This window comes from Prinia subflava, chromosome 1 (assembly GCF_021018805.1).
Source record: "Prinia subflava isolate CZ2003 ecotype Zambia chromosome 1, Cam_Psub_1.2, whole genome shotgun sequence".
Lineage (NCBI taxonomy): Eukaryota > Metazoa > Chordata > Aves > Passeriformes > Cisticolidae > Prinia > Prinia subflava.
This window is the reverse complement of record NC_086247.1, coordinates 77,994,773-78,019,187: the sequence shown is the minus strand read 5'-3', so window position 1 is coordinate 78,019,187 and position 24,415 is coordinate 77,994,773. Positions and strand designations below refer to the sequence as shown.

Below are 24,415 nucleotides of genomic sequence, written 5' to 3'. Positions count from 1 at the left end.
TAACTTTATTGAAGGTAGTTTGGACAGTTTAATGGGCAAGGAATTTCATCAAGTAAGAAATCAGTTTTACATTGAAGATATGCATTTTATTAAATAACATTTCTCCTAGTGAAAAATATAAACATTTGTCTTTATATGTAAAATTCAAGCATCTGCAATACTTCATGTAGCAATTTACTAATTGTTTTTGTCAATTTGGCTATGTTAGTAATAATATTAGATTCAAAAGACATAAGACATGATTGCAGGTCACTATACAAAAGTTATGCCAAGAAAAATTTCTGGTTAGCAAGAGGCTGGGGATGCTGTGGCAAATCTTCATGCCTTTCAATATCTAATACTGCCAGCCCTTTCACACTAACTGCTTCTTTAGTTTTCTAGTCTATGTCACTGACAGAGGATCATCCTTAAAACATCCTTAAAAAGAGCTGAGCCTCTTCAGATCCCTTATGAATCCCCCAGAGGATCTCTTCTATCTGAAGCTGACCTAAGCACAAAACACATTTGCTATGCTGAGGATGCAGCCCACACACTCAGTTTGTGATTTGGTTTCCTCTCTGACTCTAAGTGAGAGGGAACTAGCTCAGCCTATGCTCAGACCAACTTGGGAGTGAGAGGGGACTTGATCAGTAAAACCTCCCAGGCAAACTCATCATCCACATGCAGCATCAATGTGACAGCCCTTGAACCACGGTGGTACCTACACTTAAACTCAAGCACACTTGCAAAAGACAGATAGATATAAAGCACAAATATTCCTCTATATCTTCTTGCTGGGATATTTTTAGCCTCTTACACAAATCTTGTGGCATTCTTATGAAAGGCCGTAGGTGGTTTAAATTATACTTCACAATCTGTTTCATGAAAATAAAATGACCTCTTAAAGGGATAAGAGTTGTGATCATGGTAGTCTGTTAGTCAGTTAGCTTGACTGCCCGATAAATCAAGAAATAAATGAAAGATTGTTTTTATTACACCTTCTGCTTTACTTCTGTGCAAGAATTCCTTATCTTGCAAGCTTAAAAACCTTCAGAGTTTTGTATATGTTTGCATACAGTTTTTATATCCAAAGTCCCACATACAATGAAGGAGAGTAGGTGGTTTATGTGCTGGTTGAATAAGAATTTATTCTGTCAGGAATGTGTACGCCAGCCTTTTGGTTTTTATTTAAGTTTTGGGTCTTCAAAGAACCCTTTTCTGCTGTTCAGTTCTAGTTGTCCTTTAAGAAGCTTAAGGTGAGACAAGATAAGAGAATTTTCTGTTTCAGTGTCCTAGAGGATAATGTCAATACATGAGTTTTAATTAGTAAATCCTTTTCTATGTCACTGTGACAGTGGATAAACCCTAGTCCCTGATGATGATTCTGTGCCATTCAGCAGAGTTTGTTCTGTTTGTCTCATAGCACTGGTTTTCAGGAGTGATGTCTGAGTAAAATGTTGATCACAGCTGATTCTGAATATTTTATGTTTACTTGTACCGTGGTGTTAGTGTAAAATTACTGCGTTGAAGAGAGTACAGTTTTTTAGTGTTTCATAATGCAGTATCCAAAGATATTTTCTTTAGTGTGTCAAGTTGCAGATTTGGATAGTCAGCAAGAGTTATTGCATCAAATACCATCAGCCTATAAATATGTATGTATGATTGCTGAAACAAATTAAGGATTATAATAAAAAAGTGAGATAGGACAATCTAATTGCTGTAACAACATTAGCTTTTTGTGATAACTGAAGCATAAACTGTGGAGGAGAAAGCTAAGGAAAAAAGCCTCATTGACGTTATTAGTGCAGTATATATTTTCTAGAAACCTAGAGTACTTTTCAGCACTGTCATATAAGCTAGTTAATAGCTCCTGCTTGTCAAATCCAGCTGTATCAGCCCAACAGTAGGTAACTGCTTCTGGTTTAATTGATGCCAGTATTAGAGTCCAAGAAAATAATCAATGAGTGTTTGCAGAATCAGGAGATTCCTGCACAAACCTAATGAATTTTGGCAGACAGAATTTGTGCAGATTAAGAACTATTACAAAGATGCCAATAACTTGAAAAACTGACCAGTACAACTGAAAATTTCTTTTCAATAAAGGTATGTGCTGCTGTGGTATTTTTCAAAAGTAAAATATTTACTTATTTTGAGTAATTTATATGCTAATGGACTAATTTGATATAATCAAGATGTTAAAAGGCACAAACAAGTTTATGATTTATATTAGAAACAATAACTTGAGCTGCTTTTTTTGTATAGCAAAATACAGAACCAAAAATAAATCATTCTTTCATTTGGATGCAAACAAGATTGGGTTTGGTTCTTTTTTATGTACTATTTTATTTACTCTATTCACCATTTTGACATGTTTATTGCGCTGTCATATCTGAAAGCTATTGTAAGGCCTAGTTCTGAAGAGCACTTGATCATTCCTTCTTCAGCAAGCTGAGTCTTCTGCCAGGTGAGTCTGGTAGCAAATATAGCATAATTTTATTACTCAGCTCGGGGTAGTAAAAAGAGATATATTAACAATTAAAAATAAATTAATGTCTAAACCATTATTTTGGTTTGGAGCAACACTTCTTTAAAATAAATTTTAATTGATCCAACAAAAAAAAAAGAATTGTTCTGTCCTCTTTGCTTATTAGCCTGTCTATAAAGTAGAGTGATTCAAAGACATGCTTTTATGGGGCTGATCACTAAGGCATCTGAACATTGCAATGACTATCCTTGCAATAGCTCTGTGAGGTAAGAAAGTCTCAGCTCTCTTCCCTAAGTAGGGAGCTGAAGCACAGGAAGACTGAATTATGTGCTTGAATAATTGACAAACGAAACGGAAACCTTAAAACCTAGAAAGTCCATCCTTCTGATTTTTCTAATTCTTGTTAATTGTGGTGCTTTTGTAGATGAATAATGGTCTACAGTTTGATATTGTCTGAATTGATAAGTAGGTAGTTGTATCTTTGTTGAAGGACACTAGCAGGGAGCTGGGCAGATCTGCCTGCCTGGAAATTAAATAAAGGATTACTGATTAAATTTTCCTACATCCAGCACTGCAGTGCTCTTTAGATTAAATAGTTAGCTACCAAGTCCATTCCTAGTCTTGACATTAATAATGTCAAATTTGTAACTGCAAGGTAAAAAGTAAGGTAAAGTAAGCTCAGGGGGAAGAGGGAAGGGGATTAAAGGTCAGTGCTGCCAAGTCCTCATGAGCCTGCTGTATTCATAGATCATCAAAATAAATGACAAAATTATTAAAATAACTGCCAACACAGGCAACTGAAAGTCTTGTGTTCATAACAGTCTGTCTGCCTTATGCTTTATGGGTATTCACTTGTGTTCCTTGTAATAGATTGTTAACATGTTTCTTTCGGGAGCCCAGCCCCAGAGACTGACTCCGAAGTAATGGCTTCCTCAGTGTATTAAATAATTCTGACAGGCTGCTCATTTTCTTTAATTATCTCTAAGTATTACTGGTTAAAAACTTGTAAAAAGTAATGGTATAAGAAATTAGCCTATTGACATTACTTTTCCTATAGGCTATACCAGATAATAAGAAATATGTCCTGAATTTGATCACATTTTATGCATTATAGAGATAATTTTGTATTATAAGGGAAAATATAAAAAGGTATTTTTACTTTTTTAAAGAAAAAAGAAAAAGAAATGTGAAATCCCTTTTCCCAATACCTAGGACAGGAACCAAAGGTTCTTCTGTGTGTTTGTGGGGAGTCTACTGTTTGTTAGTGATGGATAGTCCCTATGCAGAGTTAAATAGGTAGGCAGAAATTATTTGCTTCTGTAATTTATTTCCAGTGTTACTTTCCAGTAATGCAACTCAAACTGTGGGGAAAAAAAGTAAATTACAAAGATAAATATGGATAAGTCCTTCTAATTCAAGGACTTTTCAAAGCCATTGATATTGTTTCATGACAATGTCTTAAAAAACCCTGAGTCATTCATAGTCTTGATATTTATTAATGCTATACACTAAAGGACAAGATGAGCCTAAAACCATGCCTACAAAGTAAATAAAGACATTTTTCTAAATGTTGTCATTACCCCATACCTTTTGACAGAATTTATCAAGAAAAAACATTTTCAGAAATTGTTTTTCAGATTCAGGAATTTTAAATTAAATTTTCATTTCATCCTGTTAAATTCCAGTTTACTTTACTTTATGCCACCACAAATTTTATAACCAGGTAATGAGAGCTCTATATCTTTAGTTAAAGATACAATGCAGACATAAACTAAAGTTCACTTCCATTTTGGACTGGGTCAAAAAAAAATAAATGGGATCTTTCTTAAAAAATTCTTTTTGATTCTTTCAAAATTAAGAAGAAATATTATACTTCTTAAATTCTGAAGTCATAGCCGTGTTTTGGACTTGTTACCAGATAGCTGACAAATCTTCAGGAGTGTTTTGATTCCAAATTAAAGGGCATTTTAGAGGCAAATCTCTTGATCATTCAGACTTACTGCAGTTTTGTCCATATCAGGAGAGGTCTTGGAGAGTACAAACTAGATCACTTCTCCATAAAAAAAGCTGAGAGGATGCACTACATGAATTGGCACTTAGTCCACCGAACCAGATGAGATTTTGTTCGCAGCAGAAAACCCTGAGGTGCGTTTATTGCCTGCATCATTCCTCTCCATCAGCTGCTTCACTCTACAGAACACTCTCACTGGTTCACATTACCTGCTGACATAGGTACAGCTTGTGTCAAATAAAAAATAGATATAGAGACACTACCTGAGGCTAGGTGAGTCCTGGCATATTTAGTCAGCCATCTTTCCCTAAATTTTGGTGAAATTTTCCAGCATGTTTAAGATGACCTGCTGAACAGAAGGGATTTATATTGTCTAATGTACAAAGCCAGGAAAGAAACTATGCAAAATAGTAATGTAAAGCATGAGTGTATAATCTCAATTTTGGAGTAACTGTTAGTGATATTTATATTTATGGTACTTGCCTGAATATGTAAAAATTTCAAGTTTGTAGTGTATCTCTTTCACGACTTACAATCCTTGAAAAATGTAGGTACTAAAAATAATATTGTTTAATGTGAATTTACATTGTTTATGTAAAATAATATTGATGTAGAAGAAATCACCTTCCAAGTTTTTTGCTGCATGTCTGTGTCTATGTGTCTGTATGAGATCATCAAGTAAAAGTTACAAGTGTCCAAGTCTTCTTTTTTATGATTAGTTCTAATCTGTGTTAGAACATGTTCACCCGTTACTTTTCATATTGAGAAAAAACATGTCAAGAACAATAAAAATGATGAGATAGATCAAATTTATGTTAAATTCACCAAGATATTTCAATTTGAATAAATTTTGCCTTGATCTTAAATGTTTGTTAAGACAAAGCATGAAACAGGCAATGCAAAGTTATAAGAATTGTGCCAGATAAATTAAAAATTATTTACTGTTATATTTAGTTTATAATAGATGGTCCATTTCAATAGATCTTTTCACTGCAATAATGAAAGATAAAATGAAGTGTAGTTCAATTATTTTTATAAAATGGAAAGAAAAGTAGAATAGTCCAACTGAAAACTGAATATTTTAAGATAAAAATTTTGATTTAAAAATTATACAAGGTGTTATGAAGAACAGAAGTAATTTTCTGAATACTTGTTTATGCTCTTATCATTATTTTTATTTCTCTGAAGGCTACTACTTCTCAATATGTGCTCCTGAAAATATTCATGGCAATATTTTCTAACATACAAAAATTAATATTTCAAAACACTTTTTATATATAAAAGATATGAGAAGGATATATACATAATTCACAATCTGTGATAGAGAAATCTTGTATGTAAAATGCAGTCTAAAATGCCATCTGTTTTTTCCTTTAAGGTTCTCATAAAATGTGTATTTTTAAAATACTTGGCTATGTAAAATTCATTTCCCCCTTCTTTTGGAAACATTTGTTAACTGTTTTGCAACATCCATTAATAATGCATATGATTTACACCTTTGATCACAGTCTTCTTTTTTTTCCCTTCTTTTCTCTTTTTTTTTTTTTCTTTTTTCATTTTTCTCTTCCAACCAGGAAAAGAGCTACTCTAAAACAAACATATGGATAATTTGTGGGTGTCTGTGAGCATAAAACCTGCACTTGGGGAAACTTCATTTAATTATTTACTTTTGAGCTCGTAAACGATCCAGATTTTTTTCTCATAGGTCCTCTAGTTTCACAGTCTTGACGTTTAGTGGTTTTAACCTTAAACCTTCATCAAACTGACCCAGTTTCATTTGGAAGGAGAACAAGTTGCTTTAGTTGATGTTCTCTGTAGAGTTGATGTTTCTCTATTCTCTCTCTTGCCCTCTCTCTCTCGCTAACTCAGATGGAGTTACTAAGATCAATAATTTCTTAGGTGTTCGTAGCTGAAGTTCTATAAAATTAGACTATTCTTCTTCATTTCTCTGACCTTTGAGGTTCTATGGCTTGAATGAAAAGCAAACTTCACACTCATCTACAATTATTGTGCTGGAAGGCAGCTGAACGATTGAGTACTGCCATTAAAGTCAGCACACTTTCACTGAATTCTGTTTACAAATTGTGCCATTTGGCTTCTTTGTACGATTCTATTTCTTTGTCTGTTTCCCTTCCTTTAAGTAGGGTTGATAATGCTCTCTGAAAATTGATGTAAAGTTATCATCTGCAGCTTTTACATGAACATGGCTTTGTAGAACCTGAACATCATTAACTTTCCTTTGTCACAGTCTGTAATACCTCTGGGACTCAGCGTGTTGCTACACAAATTCTATATGCACCCTGCAGTGCTGATATGTGCTGCTAATTTGCTGTTGCCATGACTAGTTTATTATTTCACCTGTCCAAGGGAAAAGTGCTTTTCCATTCTTTTCACAGCTGGCACTACTGCTCAGCCAGGAAATGTAGGAGTTCTTGCAGGCTATCTAGAGAAAGATCTGGTATCTGCTGTCCTGGCATGGCATCAGCACACATACCTCTCCTGTGGGACAGAGGTGGGTGTAACAGCAGGATCAGCCTGCAAAATGTAATCAGTAATGCTGGGAAAACAGTGGTCTACTTGCTCTTTTGGGAAGTCATCTGGAAGCACCTTACAACCTTCCCTTAATGATTCTGGTGCATTTGTGTTGCTGTGTGCTGAGGAGGGATGTATGTTAGATAGTTGGACTGCACTCATGGGGAGAATATCCTCCAGCTGAGATCTGTAACCTCTCTTTTATAACCTCTTTATGGGCAAGCATGTATCTGTTCTTAGCTGTGCTTTGTACAGCCCAGCCTGGCTGAAACACCTATTAATCTGCTTGTCAAAGTCATGGCATTCACAGATCACAGGCAAGTTGGTGAATTACTCTCTATATTTTTTTTTCTGTCTTCCAAAAATATTTCTTGTTGCTCCTTCTTAAAATTGAAAACAGTACCTGTTGAGGACAAACTTGCTTAAGTACAGAATAATTGTTTTGAGAGTAAGATAATCAGCATCAAATCAATTTTAGTTCATGTACTGAAGAGACATCTTCAGATTGTCCCATTCTTTTTTTTTCTTCTAAAATAAAGTTTCCATCTCACATTGATCTCACACTTAAGAAATAATTTTTACATGTTTATCTACAGGGATAAAGATTTGAGTTCTTCCAGAAAAAAAAAAAATTAAAAATCCAAGGAATCCCATATTCCACAGTCAATCTGATGTGCTGATAACACAGTCACATATCCTACAGTCAGTCATATGGTGCTGATAAGAGAGGAGTCATACAAGCCCCAAAATTGTTCACAGGGGCCCACAGTGCTCACACAGTTCACAAAATAGATGCTTCAGGAAGTCAGAAATGCTACATTGCTACTAGTGGTACAGTGCAACTGGTATATCAAAATATGAAGAAAATATATAACTATTGCTCCAGGTACCAGTTGTCCCATTTATGGAAATGTTACTATTTGGTAGTATTATTTAAATCAAACTATTTTTAGGATTATTTTTATTATAAGTGAGATTGGTATTATAATGGCTTGTTAATCAAGCTAAGCCCAGTCTAACTAGGTTATTAAGTTAATAAGCAAATTAGCAAAGAAATATTATTGCATTTATGAATTTCAAAATATTTATTGATGTTTCTTAATAAGTTTATGAATTTTAAAAAAGTATTTATAGAAAATTTGGTATTCAGTTGAATTCTTAGAGATAAACATTATCCTGGTGTGGCTGTAAGTGTGCTGCGACAGGGTTTATTCATGATTTTATAGCGTGAAATTTCACTGTGACAGGTGTTTGGCATCCCACAACACCAATTCATGTTTCCAGTAAATGTATCATTTAGATGAAAAATATGTACATTTTAGGCACACATATAGTAAATCAAAAGCTTGGTCTTGCTTAATTTTTTTTTTCTGTCTGTGCTATATGATTTCTTCAAAGAAATTTTTGCAGCACTCAAAACAAGGCCAGCTGGATGCCAATGAGAGATGAATCTATTCTGAAAGCTTAAAAAGGCTCACTACAAGTGAATGCTGTATTATTCTCATTCTGCTAAGCCAGCCTCTCAAAAAACATAGTTTTGGAGTAAAAGATGTGGGTCTAAATTGGATCTCATAGCAACTCAAGAAGGATGGCCATTTCCCTGTGCAGGTGTGGAAGGTCAGGGTAGGAAGGTGGGAAGCCTTTGTGTAAAGCCTGTGTATAAAGACTTTTTCTCTTCTTATTGAGTCAAATAAGACTCAATTACTTAAAGACTTTATTCCTTTAATAGAATCAGCTCTATGGGGCATGTGGCTGTTATAAATAGACCGGTGCCCTGCTGTGGCTATGTGCTTTGGCAGTTACATGGTATTCCCACTGGATAAATAAAGTGCAGTTCTACAGAGTACATCCTTGCATGGCCTTCCATGGATGGCTTGCAGAGTCCCTTTTTAGAAGCTGCCACCCACTATGTTCCTATAGGCAGTCACACACTGTGATCATAGTTTGGTAGTTAGAGCTTGCCTCCTGAATGAGATAGGGAAATACAACTTGCCTCAATACTAGAGTGCACTACTCTTCAATTACTTTAAGCACAAGGGCATAGGCTCATGGGGCAGTTTTCACATGGAATTTATTCTGATTCATTGAATCAATACTGCAGAAGACCAATCATCATCAGATATCCTTGAAAAAAATGAGATTTTCTGACAAACAACTTTGCACCCAAAAATAAGTATTTTAATATTCAATTTGATAATAAAATTAAAAATGCTAGCTTTCAACAGATTTGGTATTTTTTATATCTAGAGTACTTTTAGATCTAGAGTATTTTTCACTAAAAAAGTGGGAGCAGCAGAAATAACTACTGTTTCCTGATTTACCCATTTTTGGAATATTCATTAACAAATAACTGAAATTACCTGTTCATTCTTTGATGCAGTTTAAGCAAACTCTCTATTTTTTACCTCTCCAGATGAATTGGATGCAGTAATGGATTTCTCTTCCTATGTATATTAAACGACATTCTCCCATATTATTAAATTTATGGTGCAAATATGGCTAGAGTAAAAGCTGTGTAACAAATGATATTTAATTTGATCTAATCTAATTCTAAATAGGTGCCATTGTTCTGCATTCTCATTAACAAATATGAAGTTTTTTACATACGTCTTTCAGGCATAATCAAAATTAACATCACTAGGTTGTGTACTTTCTTAAAGTGCCTTATTCAAGATAGAGATTTTCTATTATTCAGTGAGTAAAATATTTACACAGTCTTTTTGAAGAGGCAAAAACATTTTCCACAGTGTTCGCTTCTACATTTGGGGCAAAAGTCATAAGATGATGGAATCTGTAAAAAATTAAAGGTAGACAGCAAAGGAAAGATGATGCTTGATGTTCAGAAGGTCTACAGCCAGTGTATATATTATTATTTAATAGATAAGTCTGTTCTTATATTCAAAAAGGATGTGTCATTTATCACACCAAAGGAATATTTTTAGAAAATTGCTAAAATGGGTTCCCTTTGTGAAGATCACTTCCTTGATCGTAATTAACAGCTGCTGCAAATGCAGGTGAATTTAGCTACCAATAGCTGCAACACTGGTCACTGCAAGGACCCTGACTTCTGCAAACATTTATGAATGAGTAAAAGCCCTGCAATATCACAACTAACTCCTGCACCACTGACAGGATTTCACAGTAATTTCTGTCTAACAATGGTAATTGTTAAATTGCAAAAGCTTTTTTTTGATAAAGTTTGTCCTACCCCTGAATCTTGAAACAATCAAGTATTATTATTTGAGGTATTTGAGGTTCTGGAAAATAAAAACTGAGGGGGTGGGAGGGCCTGGGGGAGACATAGTGAATGGTTTCCACACAAGAGAAGACTTTTATTATTTCCATTTTGAGATCTTTAGTATGGTAAAACTTAAAGGTGAAAAGAAAATTTCCCTAAGTGCGTGAACTTAAACAAAAGAAAATGTTTACTCTGAGTCTGCAGGAGAGAACCCTGCCAATACTTTGCAGGAGTGTACTCTGCTAGTGCTTGCAAGGCCCTAGTTATTACTGAATGAAATTGGAGACAATGGGAGTTTTGCCATTTCTCAAGTCAAAGATTTAGGCTTTATGGACACAGTTGCACTTCCCTGGACCCTGGAGAGATTTTGTCCTTGTAAACTGATTTCCCCAGGACTTCTAGAAAAATCATATGTAAGATAGGAACAAATTAACATCTCTGTTGTTTCAATGAGCAGTTCTGTCAGAAGAATAGAATGTAAACTCATCCAGACACAGTTTTTCTACCTCACTTCCTGCTTCTTCCAAATTCTCTGTAGGAATAACCTTCCCACCCTCCAGTCTCTGGGGTAAAATGACTCAATGCTCTTCTTTTCTTCTCTACTCCCAACAGCAGCAGCAGAGGTGGCTGTATGGCCATCTCATCAGTATGAAATGTAAGTACAGCCACAGCTAGAGAAAACAGAGATCTTATAGCAGCCACACAATAATTTCTGTTCCAAATTATAAAGCTGTCTATTATTTTTATGTTGTATTGTACACTCCACTGATTCTTAAGAACATTTATCTTTATTCATTAAAAACATGAGTAAACCTTGAAAGTGAATGCTGTAGCTAGCATATAACTACATGTAAACGCAACGTGTTTGGGGATGTAACAGCTGAATTAGGAAATCCAGGAAAGACAACCACATTCAGATCTATAGTTACTAAATCTGAATTACTAAATTTATGATCTGCTCCATTTGAGCAGAAATGATGTATCCTTGAGCTGTGGGAGATATTTTCTTTTGCTTGTTAGTACATAGGTGTGATATTTTTATTAAAAAGGAGGCATACCAATAGTCTTACACAGTAGCTCAATGATATGTGAAATATTAATGTATCCATAACTTAGAACATATACAGGATTTCTGGGATTTGATTCAGTTCTGTATGGTGCCATATAAATGCTGCTTTTTTTTTAAGTAATTCAAGCCAGAAGAACAAACTCTATCTGATGCTTTACCTGTGTCTTAACCTACTTTTCTCCCATGCAAATGTTGATTAGTGAAAAGCCCCCAATGAAATTGAATGTTTACCTATTTTTGCAAAACTTCAAACCTCAAAAAAACCCCTCAAAAAAACCTGTGTCACAAGCTAGCAAAAAATGCAAACTATGTACCATGTCACTATCTGTACTGCTTCAGCAAAATGAAAAAACACATACAACACAACCTGTTCCTATGTTGCTTCTGGAACCTGAGGAAAATCAACACTCCTATGTGATAATATAGCCTTTAAAAATATTGTTCTGAGGAAATCTTGCAGCCAGAACATCATTCATGGGGTTGTGCTCTGTTGAAATTGAGGCATAGGGCACAGAAGAGCTCTTTCAGTTCCTTTGCTGTACCTTCTATTGCTTGCACATTAAGAGTTATTTGTTCATTCTTGCTAGATTATTTTGCAGTATTTTTTTTAGTGTCTTGTAGTGTGAATGTATGCCTGAGGTTTTTTTGAACCAACTTGAGACAAAGAGATTAAATATTCAGAAGATATATTTCACTCATAAAATTCCGTGCTTGTAAGTGCCTTAAAATTATCCCTAATATATGTGTTAACATTTATATTTTCCACCTCTATGATGGAAATAAGATTTCTTTTTCCTGTTTAGATAAGAGAACTGGTCAAACAGTTTATGATAGTATGCCTTGTCATAGTGATAGACAGGTTAAGGTAAAATCTTTCTACTCTGTCATTCCCTACCTGTTCTAGTATATAATTATCAAACAAAAAGAGACACCTTAACTGACAGAGCTTTACAGCAAGTGTGATTTATGGAACAAGTTGGATTTTTCGTTGTTGTTGGTGGTGTTTTTTTTTTTTTTTTATTTAACTTAACATTCAATTTAAATACATGAGGGAGTTTTTAACATTCATTTCCTAGGCAGTCAATAAAGAAAAATATTTTAAAAAGACAAAGTAAAATTAATTCAAGGAAGGATAAAAATGAAGAAAGCTTCATCTGCACCAGCAGAATTCAGTAAGGCCTTTACTCTAAACTCGTCCAAGTTCAAGCTGAAGAGCACACTGATATAAATCAGAAAATACCAGATGTATTCACTAAAAAAAGTTCCAATCAGTATAAAATTAAACATAAGCTTTTATATTCAGTTTATAATCTTTTACTTTTCCAAATGCAATGGATTTAAACTGATACATATTCAACACACATTTCTAGGGATGCTTTTGCTACAGTTCTACTTTTTCTTTTTATGATCCAACTACAAGAACCTATCATTTCAGCTTATGACAGAGTGCCTTTTTGAAGTACTTGAAAGTTGTGTATTTATCAGTACTGTTGATATTGTTATTTCTATTATTATCTTTGACACAGAAAAAATTCAGCTTATTTACCTTAATGGCTAAGGCAATGGGAGTCTGTATAAAAATGTGTCCTTTCATACCTCTGCGTGTCATAAAATTGTGACTTCCTGGAGTAAACCTTGTTTAAGGAACCTGATTAGGGTACACTTCCAGGAACGATACTGAGCTCTTGGCTTTACAGAGAGGCTATCTCCGGATATTTTGCACAGCTGATTCAGGAACCCAGTCAGGCTTGGGATTCACTTTGTTTGTGGTCACCTGCACCATTTACGTGACTGTGGAGTTCAGCTAACCCCTAACTAGGGCTTTCTGAGTTAGGTATTGATGAACAGTGGGAGATAACTACTTCACAACTACTTTGCCTTTAGATATTTATGATTGCATAGCTGGAGATGTATTCTTCTCCTAGTTGCAGCTGTGGTGTAGAAATATACGCTGCCTCATAGCTTCTGTCCCTCATACAGGTTACTCCTTCCTCAGAAGAGCAATTCCAGGAGGAAATTTGAGTTTTCCATAATTAATTTGAAGAGAACCAAGCTTACAAAAGCCAGCTATTCAATTCCTCCAACTAGATAAATTCCTCTAACTAGACAAGGAATTTCAGGGGAATTCAATTAGCTCCAGATGTTTAGGGTGGAAAAGTGAATACCACCAAGAAAAGGAGTGGGAAGCGTCTCAGAGTCAAGATCTCTTCCAGCAGCATGGCAGTGGTCAACACACAGTTGTCTTTTTGTCTGTCACTTCAGAAACTGAATGACACACCCCACACTTTCTTCCTTATCTATCACACAAAGTATTTGTACTAACATCAGTAGGGCAATTCCCATGAGAGAAAAAATGTCATGCAACTGACTGGCTGTAGCTACAGCTTCCATGATAAATTATATCTCAAATAAAAAATAAGTCCATAATGTCATAATTACTAGGTGGGATGAGGAATCAAGCATGTGTCCTCTGATTATAATGGTATTTTCTGTGTAGAAAAGTCCAAGTAACTAACTGGGATTTTGTACCTTGTAGCTTTAAGAGATCTACAGAATATCATTTACACAAAATGGATCACATTCACACTCCCTAGAAAGAAAACAGATTTTGTCATTTCACGAGCATAAACACCTAATTCTAGACTGAATATTTCTAACTTTGCCAACAGTTTCATTTCAGTGACACTGCAGTATAATGTTCCTTCTTGTTCTTTCTGAACATCAATTATCTGGTGATCTTCAGAGAGACTATATTCATAAATATAAGTAGAAAGTCATTAGAAATTATAAACTCCCCTGTAACAGGTGTCTTAGAAATTTTGGTTTAGATATAAAAAAATTAACATAAAGACTTCTTAAGTCTCTAGTGCCTATTTTTATTATATTTATTCATACAGCATATTTCATATATTCATGCACTGATCTTTTGTATATGTTGTAGAAGAGATACAGCAGGGAACACAGTGCAAAGTAATGTATTACAGTCAGTATGTGTTATCCAGAGAGATGCAGCTCTGGTATTCTTATAGTGATTCTTCTGTCAAAAAGGAAATACTGCAAGCACGTACTCTACCTCAAAAGATCTCACCCCTTCATACTTACCATTTTAATTGATTACAGCAATGCCATTGAACATTTTGCTGATCTTCTACAATATGTGGTGCTGTCTTTTCTTCATTTAGTTATCAGTATCTGTTGTCTTGAAAAGTAATACAAATATTCCCTGCCTAAAGCTGGGATGATTTTTTTTCCCCAAAGCCCTGTTTGAGGCAAGTTCCCTTCCCTCATTTCTGAGTTTTAGACATCAACATTATCATCCGACTTAACCATGGGGACTCCAGGTAGGCACGGGGACAGAGCAAGTACCAGGGCTTTCATAGGTGTAGATCAAACTAGGCCTAATGGAGCCAATCCAAATGCATTCTTTAGTAACAGGTGATGTCTTCCATAGGCTGCTTCAGCCCAGAGGATTATTTACCACAGATTTCCGGTGCACAGTAGTGAAAAGACCCCATCTGCGAATGATGATACATGGCACAACCTGGCTTTTCCAATCTGATATATTAAGGGGTTTGGATTGTGAGGGTTTTACATTCAATCCCTTACTCAGTTCCTATTAAAGACTTTGAAAAATTCTAAAATTATAAAAATTTAATCACATGGTAGAATCCTTTTGCACTGAGCTGTCATAAGCCGCTGCACACTCCATTGTAGCTCATAATCCTTTGGAAGGATATATGAAATTGCGCTGGATAAGGAAGAAATTGGAAGTTGATACATTTCCTCTAACTTTGTCTCCTGTTGCTGTCTAACAGCCAATAGTGGAATTTGTTGTTGAAGCCTGTGACTGTGTTGTTACTTGACAATGGTTACATCCAGAGACCTCAACAGACTGAAGTTCGTATCAGCTGCCACCATTCTGCAGAGCATTTCTCTCAAATGACATTCAACATAATTGTGAACTGAAACCTATCAACACATACACACAGAGAACATGGTAACAGGGAGTTCTGTGAGATCAGCAAGGATAATTTAATTTCAAAAACTACTTCAAACTTTGATTCTTGCATTTAAGGGGAAGAGGGTGGACCAGAACACAGCGTTTCTATATGCATCATCTCCAGCTGAATTGGTGATGAAGAAACAATCATCAGAAATCTAAGCAACTTGTAACTTACATGAATAATTACTTGTATGTTAAGATGATGTTAAGACATTATTGAGAAATTTTTTTTCAATGCTTTACCACTGCATAATATTTTTCATTGGCTTTTTTTTTTTTTTTTTTTCTTTTAACATATATGGCATTCCATGAAAGGAATGTTTGGAGTTTTTTCACTATGATTTTAGAAGTGTTGCTATTAAATTCCACGTAATACAACAAAATTATTAATATAGAGAAGAATTAGAAAAATAACAATCCCTAACCCCTCAAGTGCATGATGCTGGTAGAGATGAAGATTCATCTAAACTGATGAAGTCAGGTACTGTTTTTATTCCTTTCTAATGACTCATTTTCCATCATCTTACTACCTGACAATCACACTCATTATTGGAAAAGTCTGTTCTGACTTAGTGTGCTTAGATTAAATCCCCATGAAAGAAGGAGATAATGCTTTATTTAATTGGGTAATAAGTGTTTTAATTCAAATAAAGCTCAGTTTTATTTGTGAAATAAGAATCACTAAAAAAAGAGTATAATTTTTTTTTTACTTAATCACATTTGAATAAGACTTTCTAGTCTAATTTGAACAGAAAGATACTTCAACATGCAGAACCATGTTGTCTATTACTACTTTTACAAAAAGTATTCAGAAGAATGTCAATTCTTGGAAGCAGATATTTTACTAAACATAAAAAGAGAAGACATAGAAATACAACATGAAGACAATTAATCATGATGATAAGATACACACAGCTTCAAATTCAAATATTTTTTTAATTTTGTATATATTTATATATAATACGTATACACACACACATACACATCCTTTAATTGCCATTTTTAATTATTGTTTGAAATTCTCATAGTACTAAGAAAGCCTGCTCACAGATGGAAGTCTCTTATAAAAGCTCTGTACAAAGCTAGCAAAAAGACACCTCTTCCTATTACAAATAATTTTCAGCTTTGAAAATTCTTCTTTTCTAAATGACCTTTTAAAAAAATCATTCTTTTCTCCTTTTGTTCACCTTTCTTTTACCTCATGATTTTTCACTTGGACTGAGCTACGTTAAAGGTCTTTTTTAACCTAAAGGAGTCTCTGATTCTGTGATTTTAGTTGCTCCTTGTTTCCATACACCTACTGTCATTCATCTGACCCATTTTTAGTAGTGTCCTAACTCCTCTCGACACAGGCTTTAGTCTGCAGTCTTGCCTGAATAATGCATGTTAACTTATTATTTAGAAGATGCCCTAGGTAATCCAAACTTTTAGGATCAGGAAACATTTGCATTGACTCTGTTGTGAGCAGATTTTACCTCATCTCTAAATGTCCTCTGCAGTAGTGTGTGTGTGTGATGGAGAGGGGAAGAAAGAAAAACTATTTTATTGGATTTGATTAGCAACAATTACACTGTTTGTTTTTTTTAAATTATTATTATTTCTCCATGTCCTGAATTAAAGACTCTAGTCTTTAACAACCCATTGAATCTTAAGAAAAAAAGTTAGGATTTATGTATTTTTAGAGGGAGGGAATAAATGCATTTGTGTGGAAGCAGTACATTAGATTCTAATTATCAGTTTTTAAAAGAAAGTATGCAATCTGTGTAGACCATAGAATTCTTGCCAAGAGAAAATATGTGTAGAATAATTATATTTTAAAAGGGCAGCCTTCCAAATAGAATGTCTTCAGACTCATTTACACCCTCCTCTCAGACTCATTTACACCCTCCTCTCTTGTAGTGGGTATCCTTGTTCCACACACTTTTGCAGTAGAGATCTGCCAAAATGGGTCTAGCTGGGTCTATGTTAACTGTACAAAAATGGCTTTTTTTCCTTTCCTTTAGTTCAGGGCATCATTCTGTATTTTCAGTCTTAGGTAATATTGGAGTTGAATGGATGATTTGGCTTCTCAAATAGTTTTCATTGCACATCTTACTCAAGAAAGTACAGGGGTTGGTGACTGCAGAATTAATGGTTATACCTGGTAGTAGATGCATGAAGAGAAAATAATGGAGTAAAGTCCTAAAATACATTGCATAATGAAAAATGATGTAAAGATACAGATCTGGGATGTATAACTAATATTGGTGTGAAGGCAAGGAATGGTTAATAGCCTGGAACATTTACATTTTTTTTTCAGTCCAGATATGCACTGCAATATAGCATTTAAATTTATTTACTAGTAACAAATAAATTGGACAGTGATTGTTGTGGGTTTTTTTTTCAGCCTGTGTGGAATAAGACCTAGAATCTCAGAGTATATCATAGGGTAAATATATAAATTTAGGGATTTTAAGCATTCCTTGACATTTAAAACTTTTTTACTTCATTCTCTACTTTTTTTTTTTTTTTTAATGAGGATTTTACATGCAGAAAGGGAGATTATCAACTCATACAGCAACTTTTCAGTGTCTGTATTGCTGTGAAATTAAGATCACAGCAACCCTGGCAGATGCCATAGCCCTTGTTCTTGTGTGATTTGTGAGGGTATAGTGATAGCTTCATTTTAAAGTAGACTATTTTGCAATTTTTAAGCTTCTTTTGCTTCCACTTTCTTTATGTGATTTTATGTATTTGACTTTCAAAATGATTGTATAAATAGAAGTCATTGAAGTGTTTAAGGAAAGAGAAGGTGAGCAGTTGAGGATCAGATGAATAGAATACTGAAGAGAAAACCAGCACCATAGGATACTGAGAAACGAATACACCTGATCCATACTCCTGCAATGCTCAATTTACCTAGGACTATAGACCCATTTTTGAAGTACAATACCTAATGCATTTCCTGGTCTTTCATGTGATTTGAAATTATTTGTGCAGGTGTATGAATTCTTGAAGAGACACAGAGCTGATACCCCTGAGTTATTGAGGCAGTAAGATCTTAATTTATTGCTAAAGTACAAACAATCATACTTCTTGTTAGAAACTGTCAGAAGAACTGAATAAATAATTTCTCCCAGATGTGCTAGTAGTGAGTTGTTACTAACTTTTCATCCTCTCTGAAGCAAACTAGCATTCAGTTTGTTACAGGCTGAAGCAGATTGCCAGATCACATGGATTTGTAGACTGACTCAGTCTGGCATCTGGTATTGGAAATGATTCAAAAACACTGCCATAATTTCTGCATAGATTTATGCAATGTATCTTACAATAGTCTCCATCTTATTATTCATACTTTAGTTTTTAATCAGTTATTTCCTTTGCCATATGTGTTATTGTTTTTACACATTAGCAAGAATTATGGGATGATATGTCTTTTTTTCTGCCATCATGGAGAAATATTCATCATTTTCTGCACTAACAGAGTTTTGCTGCAAGAAATTATTAGTTTTATACTTGGGGCAGATTTGCCCAAAGATGTGACACTAAACTATGCTACTTACATAGTGAGAAAAAAATGTAGATTTCAGCAAAGGTAGAAATGAATCCCTCACATTTCCAAGCCTCTGCTGCATTCTTAATATTCAGGATTTATAAGGAAAATATTAAATTAAGATAACCTGTGTGAATGCAATAATTTGCACAACCTTTTTGCAGTAAATTCAGGTGACTCTGGAATGTAAACACATCGTGTGGAGGGAAGTAGGTAATATCTGAACACTTGTTCTCTTGCCCTTTAATTTTGCCCAAATAATGGAAGACCAAGAATTAGAAAATAAGTGCGAGCAAGAAGCAGAAATGGGATACGAACCCAGAGCTGCTGTGGACACAGTGTCAGAAAAACTAGTCTCTCACAAAACTTCTGTATGTTTTTCAGCACAAAAAAATAAATGTCTTTTCTTGCAGTGCAATACAGCTTGTAGCACAGAAATCAAGACACAGTAGCAAGCCCTTATTCTTTAGCCTGAACTGCTCTTTGGAAAATTTCAGGCAGTGAAAGTGAGGATTATTTCCTAGTGTTGTGTAAGTACAGCTACTGTTAGCTTCTTGCTCTTCATCCTTGCATCTGAATCTAAGTTTTGCATTTCTTTTACTGTTGGAGAATTTAGTTAAGTTTAAGGTAATCAATCAGATGTTCCCCTGCAGTAATTTGACACTGTGTAATATTGAATTGCCCCACAAATTGCATAGCTCAGTGTGGGTTACAAATAAACATTTTCACATTGTCAAGCAATGTCATCTAGGAAACCTATGTCGAAATCAGCAGATTTGGTGAATAAATACAATGTGACACATCCCATCTAATGCAGAGCATTGCAGCTCTGCTTAAATAGGTGGAATGGTTCCTAGGTTTTACTAGCTGAGTGATACTTGTGAAACCCAGTAAATACATCTGTAAGTGTAGAATTGCTAATCCAGCCAGTTGTAAACCATTTTTTCTCTGATACATTTGGGAAAAAGCCCAGTTGTTTAGTCTAGTCTTTGTATTTCAGCCTTCCTTTGTCTTGGGAGCCCTTGTTTCTCCTGCTTTATCTCTAGCTAGGAAAAACAACTATAATTGATTCTCTCTAGTATAATCCAAGGGCTCAGATAAGACATGCAATGCAGCCTGATTTGTTACTAGTTGAACATAAAACCTACATCTGGCAATCAGAAACACACTCAACCATCTCAGCTTTAGTGCCAAATCCAGTGACAGGAGATGAGAGTAATCATGTCATGCTTCCCTGTTTACAAATTCCTGCTTCATAACTGCATTATTTGCTCTGTGATATTCTTACTTCAAGGAGTGTGCATCAAGGTAGTCTTCACAATGAAGCCCAAATAAATTTTATTTAATATAGGGACACTACTAAAGCCATTGTCTGGTTCCCTTAAAAAGTTCTACCATTTTTTTTCTTCAAACTTTCTCATCATAATTTTGATTCTTTTTTCTCTTGATATGTGTCTGTAAGCCTCTAAATGATAACGGAATGAAAATACCAAGTTTTCACTGAGCAAAGTATAATGAAACAGCAGGAAGTTTTGAACCACTTAAATTAAAATGATGAGGAAGAAATAGACATTAATTATCTCAGACTGCATTATCTTTTCATTTTGCAAGCAAGAAAATATTTAACACCTTGGAAGCAAAATGCTTCAGTTTGGACTGGAGAGATAATTTAAAATTGCATGTGGGGGGCAGCTAGATGAAAGATCAGAATTTAGTATATTCACTGAGTAAGAATGATGAGATGAAAAAGTAGACAAAGGAGAGGCTCTGTTCGTATTCGCTCTGTGCCACAAACCATGACCTCTTCCACAGTCACAAGGACCTATTTTCAATTTCAAGCCAATAGCTGTAAATGTTAGGAATTGCCATTAACTCCTTTTCTGTAGCTTGACTTCTTGCCCCATTACCAAAACCATTTAGTTTCTCAGTAATTCATTTTCTACATAATCTCCTTTCATGTCCCATGTTTCCTCTATTGTGTTTCACCTTGGGCAGTACATCATGTAAATAAAGTCTATATCCAAAATCACTTTGCAATTCAGCTTAAGGGAATTCAGTCTTCAAAACTCCATTCTGACCAGTGTCCATTATAGAAGATCTTTTTACTCCTCATTGGATGGGAAAAGTGGAAGAATGTTTTAAAAACTATTTCAGCATCAGTGATGGAACTTTGTTTATCTTTTCATCTTTTAAATGTATTAAAGGATGAGTATGGAGCAGGTAAAGGCATCTGAGAAAGAAGTTCATCATACTGTATTTGGATTTTAAAAAATCCTGCATTTAAAATAATGGTTTGGGCCACTTCATTGTAGGATAGACACTGATTAAAAGGACAGAAACATCCAAGAAGTTGAATTCAAGTTTTTTTAATTATTATTTTTAAAATTATAACTAGAGATTCATCAGAGTAGTAGCCTGAAAAATGTGTATATTGATATTTAGGACAGAAAATACTGAGTTCTATACTCTTTCAAAATTAACAAGAAAGTCCTAGATTCACAGTCTACAGTGTGATTATCTCAGAAAAGACAAAAACGTGTGATCAAATATTTGTGTAAAAGGCAGTATTTTTCAGTTCTGTTTAGCATTACTGTAATCATGAGGTGTATATTTTCTTTTCTTCAAAACAAAGTTTGACTTTTAGATTCAGATGCGATCAAGCTCTTGCTCTTGAAATAATTAGATATTTCCCTTTTTCTTCTCTGAAAGCCAAATGCCTGTGAAAGCTTTTGGCACTCTCTCATGTCATCTCACATTTGTTTGATGTGGCTATGGGTGATTTTACGTCCTTGGTCTTAAATTTCATTTTATAACAAATGTGAAGCCCTGCATCATTGCAGTTTTAGTTACTGAACTGCAGCAAGTCTGTGCTGTACTAGATAGGGGTAAAAGTCTTGCATAATCCACATTTTTTCCATGCACTTAGACTCAGTTAAGAACTGAACAAATTGGTTCCACCAAAGTATATATATATATATGTATATATATATGTATATATATTAAAAAAAATTTAAAAAAAAAGTTGTCATCTAATCCTAGGAAAAGCCATTAATGTTTTTGTCCTCCCTTTTGTTTTCTTTTTCTTCTCAAGCTTCATTCTGACTTGGATAAGGGAGTCGGCACTGTTAAATATACCCTTTCAGGGGATGGTGCTGGCACGGTTTTTACCATTGATGAGACCACGGGAGACATTCATGCCATAAGGAGCCTAGATCGAGAAGAAAAACCTTTCTACACACTCCGGGCTCAGGCTGTGGATGTTGACACCAAGAAACCCCTAGAGCCTGAATCAGAGTTCATCATCAAAGTGCAGGACATTAATGATAATGAGCCAAAGTTTCTGGATGGGCCTTATGTTGCCAGTGTCCCAGAAATGTCTCCAGTGGGTGAGTAAGAAGCTGTAAATGCTTGATAACTAATTGCATATTACTTAATTGTCTCTATGTACTTTTCTTGCTGAGGAAAGAAAGAGAAGGAAGAAATGAAAAAAGCAACTTCTTAAACTTAATATTAGAAATGTTTCTAATATTCTATGTTTACATATGCACAGATGACAGTTTTGTTTTAGCTTTGTTTGCTTATTTAGAAACTTATTCTCCTGCAATATGAATGCCTGTGATGTTATGTTCCTGAGGGCAGGATGAGTTAAACAAAAAAATATTCAAGAAAGGTGTGCTGAGGTCCAGGGGTTCCCTGTAACCCCAAACCTATGTCACATGATGTAGTGCATTCCCCTGTCTTCCAAGTTTACTTTTGCTGTTTGCTGTACAAAATTGGATCGCCTGTTTGCTGTAAAGCATCTTGCCATTTAACTGGGTTTATGTTTATGGCTCTTAAACTCCAACAGCACTTGCATGATCTCCTAATTATGCATTAGGGGGCAATTCTTTATTCCAGTCCTTTTATATTGTGCATGCTCAAAGTAACTATTGCCCTTGCCTTGGTCACAATGCAAGAATGAGAGTCTGCAAGATTGGCTCAAGTTTTCAAAAATCTAAAGTCCAAGAAAAACTTTAGTGCATCAGACCCTTAAGTCAAAAAAAAAAAAAAAAAAAAAAAAAAAAAAAAAAAAATTCTTTTCAGAGAAAGGTGGACTGCAGTAATGATACTGAAGTACTGGAATAAATTTTTACTTGAAGAATTTTCACAGCACGATAGATATTTGCCAGAAATGACATAAAGAGCATCGATCCTGCTTTGGAGCAGGGGAATAGGCTAAATGGACACTCTTGGTCTCTTCGTGATGGCTGATTCTGCAGTGGTCCTGAGCAGTGTGTTTGCAACATAAGCACAGTGCTTGTGTCCTGCTGCCAGATGGCAGCTTGGCTTTCCCTGCAGGCACCAGAAATTAATTTGTTCTGGGCTGGGAGTCCTTTAACTTCCCAGTGCTAGTTCCAGCTTATTGCCCTTCTCTCTCCTAAACTGTCTTTTCCCAGTACTTCACAAGCCAGTAGCAGCCATTTAGTACTCCCAGTGGTTGTTAACAGTTTTGGAAGTTTCCTGAGTTTGAGGTGGCAGAGGGATACTGTTCCCCTTCAGCTATGCACCTCAGATTTTGATATTTTTGAAGTCAATCTGGGAGCTGACTAGCTATCTACACAGGTTTTTACATAGAAAAATGAGGTATTATTTTAATTTTTGTGATAAGGAGTAGTAGAATGTGATAGAATGTGACAAAATGTGAAGGGAGTAGACATGTAGAGATGATCATGTTAATCTCATGGAAGTGCAGAGAAGCATTCACTCTAGTCACACACAGGAGTTTATCTGTAAATTCACAATATAAGTGCATTCTTGTTTCCCCTAATGAGATGCATAATAATATTACTTATGGTTGTATTATGCGTAGATGAAAACCATGTGTTACATTTTGTCACCTGTGTCTGTGGCAAATTCAGAATAACATTTCTCACCATTCAACTTATGGTTGGTTGTGAAATTGTTTTTAAAACCTGATCAGAATGAAAAAAATGAAAATCAACGATGGTATTTGTACAGCACAACACAGTGCCTGCATTCATTCCCTTACTCTGTTGTTCTCCCCTATCTTTCTTTGTTATTTTCTTAAATAAGTGTGTGCAGCGGAAGATTAAATGCTAACAGAGCTTTTACTTCATATGAAATACTCTTCAAGGTGTGCCATACATTGTGGCTTTTACATGGATGAGGAGTTGCATGACTAAATGAGATATAACTGAGCATGCTGTCATGCATACAGCATTTTAAAAGAAATGCTTTCCAATTTATCAATTTATTCTCCTTCAGAAAAACAGAAGTAGATGCCATGGCAAAAATGGATCTTCTTGGTCTTGTCTTTATTTGGTCACATTCACTATACTAGAAGATTTATTCAGAACAGGTTTTTTCTCTATTAAGAAAAAAAAAAAAGATGGAGGAAAATTGCTCAGTAAAGGCAAGGCAAGGCAAGAGTTCCCTAAATGAAAGCCTAAACTTTAATTAGTGACTACTAAAGCAGATAAGAATTTTTGCTGTTAGGTTCTCTTGCAGCAAAAATATCCAGAAATGCCCTGTCCTCAGTAGTGTGCTAGTAGATTGTGCCCTCTCT

General features: G+C 34.9%; 1 protein-coding gene across 3 annotated transcripts in view; it reads left to right on the top strand.

Annotated features, from left to right (window-relative positions):
• CDH12 (cadherin 12) overlaps positions 1-24,415 on the top strand; it is a 535,924-nt gene that overhangs the window by 389,090 nt on the left and 122,419 nt on the right. For all 3 annotated transcript variants that reach the window (XM_063400437.1, XM_063400419.1, XM_063400429.1), the window contains one exon: positions 21,941-22,235. In XM_063400437.1, the coding sequence (XP_063256507.1) occupies positions 21,941-22,235 (295 nt within the window). The remainder of the gene's footprint in view (positions 1-21,940; positions 22,236-24,415) is intronic.